This window comes from Canis lupus, chromosome X, assembly GCF_003254725.2.
Source record: "Canis lupus dingo isolate Sandy chromosome X, ASM325472v2, whole genome shotgun sequence".
NCBI lineage: Eukaryota > Metazoa > Chordata > Mammalia > Carnivora > Canidae > Canis > Canis lupus.
In genome coordinates this window covers 47238938-47247080 of record NC_064281.1, presented here as the reverse complement: position 1 = coordinate 47247080, position 8143 = coordinate 47238938, and the positions used below count along the sequence as shown (strand labels likewise).

General features: G+C 37.3%; 1 protein-coding gene across 1 annotated transcript; it reads right to left on the bottom strand.

Moving 5' to 3' along the window:
• Window positions 1-1699: 1699 nt before the first annotated feature.
• On the bottom strand, window positions 1700-4844 carry FOXR2 (forkhead box R2). Its single transcript, XM_049107407.1, has one exon. The coding sequence runs from the start codon at window positions 4217-4219 to the stop codon at window positions 3272-3274; it is 948 nt and encodes a 315-aa protein (XP_048963364.1). The 5' UTR covers window positions 4220-4844; the 3' UTR covers window positions 1700-3271.
• Between the last annotated feature and the right edge of the window lie 3299 nt (window positions 4845-8143).

The window sequence follows — 8143 nt, the reverse complement described above, 5'->3', positions numbered from 1 at the left end:
AATCCCAACAGCATTTTTCCGAGAGCTAGAACAAATAGTCCTAAAATTTGCGTATGGAATCACAAAAGACCTCAAATAGCCAAAGAAACCTTGAAAAAGAACAGAAAACTGGAGGTGTCAGAATTCCAGACTTCAACTATATTACAAAACTGTTGTAATCAAAACAGTATGGTACCTGGACAAAAATAAAAAAAAGACATCTATGGTCAACTAATCTTTGATAAAGTACAAAAGACTATCCAGTGGGAAAATTTTTCAACAAATAGTGTTAGGAAAACTGGACAGCAACATGCAAAAGAATGAAACTAGACCACTTTCTTACACCATACACAAAAATAAATTCAAAATGTATTAAAGACCTGAATGTGTGACATGAAACCCTGAAAATCTTAGAGGAAAACATAGGCAGTAACCTCTGATATCAACCATAGGAACTGCTTTCTAGATAGGGCTCTGCAAGGGAAACAAAAGCAAAAATGAAGTATAGGGACTACATCAAAATAAAAAGTTCCTATATAGTGAAGGAAACAATCTACAAAACTAAAAGGCAACCTATGGAATGAGAGATGATATTTGCAAATGACATATCTGATAAAGGGTTAGTATTCAAAATATATAAAGAACTTATCAAACTCAATCTCCAAAAAATGAATAATCCAATTAAAAATGGGCAGAAGACATGAATAGACACTTTTCCAAAGAAGACATCCAGATGGATGGGAAGATGCTCAACATTAACTGACCATTAGGGAAATACAAATAAAAACTACAATAAGATACTGCCTCACACCTGTCAGAGATAGCTAAAATTATTAAACACAGAAAACAACAGATACTGGTGAGGATGTGGAGAAAGGGCAACTCTCTTCCAGTGTTGGAGGGAACGCAAACTGGTGCACCCACTCTGCAAAACATTATGGAGGGCCCTCAAAATGTTAAAAATAGAACTACCCTACAATCAAGCAATTTCATTACTATTTACCCAGATGATACAAAAATACTAATTCAAAAGATTACATGTACCCTGGTATTTATAGATGCCTTATTTACAATAGCCAATTTACAGAAATAACTCATGTCCATTGACTGTTGAATGGATAGTGAAGAGATGGTATATATATATATATACAATGGAATATTATTCAGTCATAGAAAAGAATGAAATCTTGCCATTTGACAGGACATGAATGGAGCTAGAGAGTATTGTGATAAAATGTCAGTCAGAGAAAGCCAAATACCATATGCTCTCACTAGTTTGTGGAATTTTAGAAACAAAACAAATGAGCAAAGGGGAAAAAAGAGAAAAACCAAGAAACATACTCTTAGCTATACAGAACATACTAGTGGTTACCAGAGGGGAGGTGGATGGGGGGGATGGGTTAAACAGGTAATGGGGATTAAGGTGTGCACTTGTTATGAGCACTGGATGATGCATGAAAATGTTGAATCAGTATATCGTACAGCTGAAACTAATATTAAACTGTATGTTCACTAACTGGAATTTAAATAAAAACAAAAATAGAAAGTCTGAACTGTGAAAAATTTGCAGAATAAGTTTACTGTATACACTAGAACATGTAGTTTGTGATAAAAAGTCTTCTGGATTTCACAACATGCTCTTTTGCTTAAAGTGTTATTTGTGAAAAAAGTGAAAACCAAACACTGAGGGCTTATAGCCAGAATATTTTATTAACTCCAAGGTATGATGTCAACTTTGTTTCCCTTTGGTACAGAAGTAGTATCTACAATTACTTTTTTGAATAATATTCTTTGAATGCTCCTTTCAGAATTCAACTTAAATATACAGTTTTGTACATGGTGTAATATACAATAACCAAAAATGTAAACTTTTCAATTGATTTACAATATATTGAGTTCATAGCTTTTGCGTTTTGTAAGGTATTTTTACCCCCATTATTGAAGCCTTTGCAATTAAATATATCCCTAATAATCTATTTTATTCTGGATATATCTTAATATGTTAACATGAAAGGCACAAAAGTATGATTAAATCTAATAAAATAAAGTTTATTTGTATAGAAAGTGTTAAGAGAATTTTGAAATTAGAAAACCAAATGCTTAAATGTTCATTGTTGCTTGTTTTTATTTTTTAGTAAAACACCACTGATACCTTTTGGTTCACAATAGACCACAGGATAAGATCCAAACACCTAAGTAGTATTAGAAAAGCCTTTTGCCTACATTTCTTGCCACTCTTGGCCCTAATATAGCTAAACTGCACTGAAATTCCTACCACTCCTCCAACCACTGCAATTACTTTGTTTATACAGTTACCTCTGTAATCTCCTTTCTTCAGTTACGTGCCTAGCAAATCCCTATTTATTCTTCAAAACTAACTCAAAAGGTATTTTCTTTTCAATGCCTTTCCCAGGAAAAATGTCTCCCCTTTTCCATGGCAACATTACATATATGTTTCATTACATTTGTTATTACAAATATGCAGTTATATGTCTGTCTCCAACTAAACTATTGACTTTTTATCTTTAGCACCTAAGATTGACCTTATGCACATTGGCATTTCCTCAATAAAGTTTTGATAAATGAGAGCATGGAAAGCAAAGATTTGTCATCAGAAAGCTTGGGGTTGATACAAACTTAATTCAAGGGCTTTCAATATACAAACTACAAGTAACTGCTTGGAATTATTTGTCAGTACTGGAATTGGTTGGCAACTGAACAAGGCTGAGAAGTCCAGGATCAGAAAAAGAAAAGTGAAGACCTAAGGGGTAACATTGGTCATTAAAAAAAGAGATATATCTGATGAATGGTGGAAGGGAGATACTTGAACCTCCAGGCTTCAAACATCATGCCTAGTTCTTTATGCATATATACCTTCACATGGCATTTGAGGCTCTTCAAGGCCTGGTTCAGTCTTGCATTTTATGTTTTGTACTCCACCATTTGCTTTCATATGTGAGTATACACTCCAGTAAACAGAATTCCTTTACTTGTAAAATATGTCCTCTCTCCTTAACTTCCATGCTATTATTACTAAGATTTCTTGCCTCTGCTTAAAATGCATAACAAATACCACTGTTCTCATGCAACTTTCCACGATTCTCTACCTGGATTTAAGCTCTACCTCCTCTGTATCAACCTCTCAGTTTATTTAATACTATTCTTGTAGCTGTAGCTAAATGTAGTCTTGTCACCTACCAGGCAGGGTAGGCTGAGGGATTAATGAAGGCCAATCCGGGCAAAGGTGGGCCCAGTAAGGAGGGCAATGTTCCAAAAAGGGAGAAATGGCACTTCAAAGGCCAAAGAGGGAAGTCATCACATCTGGTTGGCTCATACACTGTTGGATGCTCTCCCTCCGAGCAGAGGCTAAGGCACGAGTCTCCTCCTGAAAGCGCCGGTGTCCCTCTTCAGTAAGCCTCCAGAGGCCAGACCGTGGCTTTACATGGGTCCCATTCTGAAGATTGACTGGTGCCTTCTCAAAGCTGCCCAGGAAACAGAGATTGTGGCGGATGGTGTTTTTCCAGCCATTTGGAGCTGTCCAAAAAAAGGGGAAATGCTGTCGGGTGAAATTGTAGATCTCTTGCACATTGAGGCCACAGGGTGGGCTGTTTCTTAATGCCAGGGCAATTAGGTGACTGTAATTGAGTGGAGGCCGGGGCCAGGACTTCCTCTCCTGGCTGTTGCCTTGCCATAGCTTCTGGTTCTGGAAGCACTCCCTTTTGTTAGGGGATTGGAGGGACACAGAGCAGTTGTTCTCTTGTTCCTCGGTTTCTTCTTTTGTGAGCTCCCAGTCACTGGGAGGATAGATGAACCGCTTCTGTGGGGAAGATTTCTTGCTGGAGGAAGCTGTCAGGGATTCCATCACTGTGGCCTTTGAGCAGTTAGACTCATTCTTTGGGAGTGGCTGAGGGTAAGGAAGCATGCTTGTCAGATCCTTTTCTTTACTGGGATTTAGGGTCTCCTGGCTGCCAAGGGGGCACATGATGTTGGGATTTACCCACATCCACAGGTTAGGTTTAGAGTCAGGACCATCTTTGTCTGGACTGGTTCTCCTCTCTTGAGGCACCTTTGGGGGCTCCATTACTCGGAGTCTATATTGGGCAAGGTTCTGCTCAGTTAAGTGGCATTGGTCTGTGGTGGAGGGCAAGAACAATTCATTCCCCATGTCCCAGTCCAGCAGCCCTGGGACCTGGCCATGGAGACTGTACCAGAAATCGGGATTTTTTAGTTTTATGTCCATCTTTAGTAGAGAGGTAGGTAGAGAGAGATTTCTAAAGGGACAGAAATCTCTGAGGTACTTTTCAAAGCCGTTGTTGGGGCACTGTTTTTGATGCCTTATATCTCATCTGGGGACCTTATCAGGAGGCCTGTTAGAAGTACTAGAAAAAGGTGTATGGATACGTCATTGATTGGTGGTCGAACTTGGAGAAGTCTCAGTGTTCTACAACAGAACTCAAAGCAGAAAAGTAACTAAAACAAGCTTTTTAGTAGGAAAAAAAGTTCAAAGTAGAATTCCCGAACTTCTGTTGGAAGCAGGGAGTCCCTGCACAAGGATCTACATGTTTTGAATTATGTGCTAACTAAGGTGATTTGCATAACAAGTTGATGGGCATATCTTTCAACTCTTTCTAGGTTCATTTAATTAGGGAACAAACAGGTGTACAGATCATATTATATTTCTGAGTTGTTCTTAAATGATTTAAAAAATCATTCCACTTTTAAGTGCCTTTTGCCAAGAGCTTTCACATAGATGATCTCAATTGATTCTCATGACAGCCCTGCAAGATAATATAGAGGGTATCATTAACCCCATGTTACAGACAAGGAAACTGAGATCTACAGGATATTTAAGACTACATATCTAAGTAATATAGCTAGATCCACAGTCCAAGTTTTCTAATCCTTTCATTATACCTACTGCTTCTTGATCACATTCAACATACTTTACAAATGAGGCAGCAATATATGTAACCCATATTTTAGAGTAAAGTGGTTAACCATTAGAAGATAATCACCATTAGTCTCAGTTCCATGCTAGAACTCAATCGTGCTGTTATTTTCAACCCTACTCTGAAAACAGCTGGCCTCACTCTCTCCAGGTCACCTTCTCAGGAACTGAGGTTTGAATTATACTGTGAAGACAGTAGGACCAAAAAAGCTATGATGTGCAAGTTCTAAAAACTCCAGAGTTTGGCTCTCCAGTAAGTTAATCCCAAAGCCGTTCTTAGGAAAATGGAAAATAGAAAGATATCACTTGAGTCTGCACAAAATCCACCTATAAAGTATGTGATTTTGTTAAAACCATAACACAAGAATATACCTCAAAAATATCCAACAAATGTCAACAAAACCTACTGGAGGGACATACTAATTCCCCTATTGTTTTCCCACTCTCTTGTCCTATTCTATTCAAAAGAATCCTCCATTCTGCCAGAGTGATGTTTTACTATATATATATTATATATATATATATATATATATATATGGTAAATATATATAATATATATATGTCTAATATATATGTGCATATATACACACACATGTATGTATATATGTAAAGTTTAATAATAACACAATCAACTGGGACACCTGGATGGCTCAGTGGTTGAGTATCTGCCTTTGGCTCAGGGCATGGTCCCAGAGTCCTAGGATCAAGTCCCACATTGGGCTCCCTGCGAGGAGTCTGCTTCTCCCTCTGCTTATGTCTCTGCCTCTCTCTCTCTCTCTTTCTGTGTCTCTCATGAATAAATAAGTAAAATATTTTAGAAAACAACACCATCAACTTAATACTTACTAAATGTTCTAAGCACTATATATAATATAACTCACTAATACTCAAAACAACACTATGAAATAGGTACTCTTATTATTCTCCCTTTACAAAGGAAATATAAGGAACAAAAACCCTAGGTCACACAGTGAGTAGAAAGCAGAACTGAGTTCAAATCTAGGCAGCTTGTCTGCAGAGCACGTTTTTGTTCACTATTCTGATCTCTTCTGTTTCTTTTTTTTTATTCATGAGAGACACACACACACAGAGAAAGGCAGAGACACAGGCAGAGGGAGAAGCAGGCTCCACGCAGGGAGCCCGATGTGGGACTTGATCCCAGGTCTCCTTGATCATGCCCTTAGCTGAAGGCAGAGGCTCAACCACTGAGCTACCCAGGCGTCCCTCTTCTGTTTCTCTACTACAAAATAGAATATGACTTAATGCAGCATAAAAGGCCCTCCAGAATACTACTTCCTTTTACCTTTCCAAACTAATTTATCACTTCAGCATCCTTGCTCCATACTTCACATCCTAGAAACACTGAATTTCTGGGATTTTCACACTCTGCTCCCATCATTTGTCTGTTTTCTTGCTCAGGTTGGCACTTCTACCTGGATGACCTACTCTCATTTGCCTTGGTTTGGCTAAATTCTACTCATCTTTTAAGACTCAAGAAACCTTTTCTAATAAAAATGTTGCTTCTACCTTTCCATAGGGAGAGGATTAATGGATGCCCTTTCCCAGTGGAGCACTGACCTGAGTAAAGCATAGGACTAGCCTGAAATAATCAGCTTATTATGACGATTCCAGAGAGTCTGGTATCATTTTGGTTCTCAGTAGTCCTTTATCCCATAAATGGGAACTCTGGTGTTACAAAATTTCTCTTTTATTTTCACCAAGGAACACAATCCAATCTTTAGAGACTGGCTAGTAAAACCAGGCTATCATTGTGTATTTTATTTCTTTGCACCTCATTAAAGCATTTACTATATAGGTATTGGTCATCTACTGTGTTTCAAGCATATGTAATAGGTCTGGCAGATCAGTAAGACACAACTCGAGAGAATACCATAGCTTAACAGAGGAAGACAGACAAGTAAAGAAAAAATTATAGTACAGTATAATGAGTGCTAGACACTATACTAGGACAGAATAGAGAAGGAAAACCTAACCCAAATAATAGAAATTAGAAGTGTTCCCCCATAGGAGTTGCTTGACCTAAGATTTAAAAATATGTAACCTAAGAGTAGAGACATGGGGAACAGGCTATCACGTGGCAACCAAATGCTTGGTAACTTGTTTCTTAAGTGTGCTTTAAAAAAGGAGGCTGGAGACTTTTGCATTTGCTTAGGAAAAATATTTAAACTCATATTTGTGGGTGAGTATCCTGACTTTCAGGCTCCCATCCATTCCAAGTGTTAATATAGGTAAAAGTGTTAGTGATTGATGAAATCAATTAATAAGCAAGACAGGTACAACAACATAATCAGTTGGAAAAAGTGGAGAGACATAATAACCCTAGAAATGTATTTTCCAGGGGCACCTGGGTGGCTTGGTGGTTGAGCATCTGCCTCGCTGCAGGGAGCCTGCTTCTCCCTTTGCCAATGTCTCTGCCTTTCTCTGTGTATCTCATGAATAAATAAATAAAATCTTAAAAAAAGAAATATATTTTCCCGTGTATGTTTATGTTTGTTCTCTCTTTTACACACAGACATACACAATAATGGCCCAACAGCAGCAGCAACAGAAGTAACACTTTTGCATGCCATCAATTTCCAAAAGCATTTCTGTGCCCAGACTTTGGTCTCTACTAAAAGAACTTACAAGGAGAGTAGTTGATACATGTTTTGGGAAAGAAAAAAAATCAGATACATCTAATAAATAAATCCTTTTTTTACAAACAAAAAAGGTTTCAAGAATGTCAGTGCCAGTATTAACAGGATGCAAAGTCAACTTTCAGGGGCTCTTGCTACCAAACTGTGACTTTTTGACACATATATTATGATTAATTGAAACTGATTTAATCTGTAAAGGGCCATGAGTACACAATAGTATCTCAAATTCTTTTAAAATGTAATTACAACCAAAAAAGAGCAAATGCCATAGGATATTGAAATTTTCCTGTTTTTATATAGGAAACTCTCAAATGTTCATGGGCATTTTTTTCTTTTTTTAAATTTTATTTTTTTAATTTTAATTTTAATTCTTTATTTTTATAAATTTATTTTTATGGGTTTTTTCATTTTAAGTCAATGTTTATAAAGTATAGATAATGTATTTATTTCTATTGGAGGGTAAGCAGGAAAGAATGCATGAGAAACAATGAGTAAACTATATGTGTTTCCAGAAAAGAGGTACCACACCAATGGGTACTGCATATAGTTGTAAGCTGTC

What these genes read in the sequence shown, in the direction of transcription:
- FOXR2 (XM_049107407.1), bottom strand. Translation starts at nt 4,219, where the DNA reads ATGGACATAAAACTAAAAAATCCCGATTTCTGGTACAGTCTCCATGGC.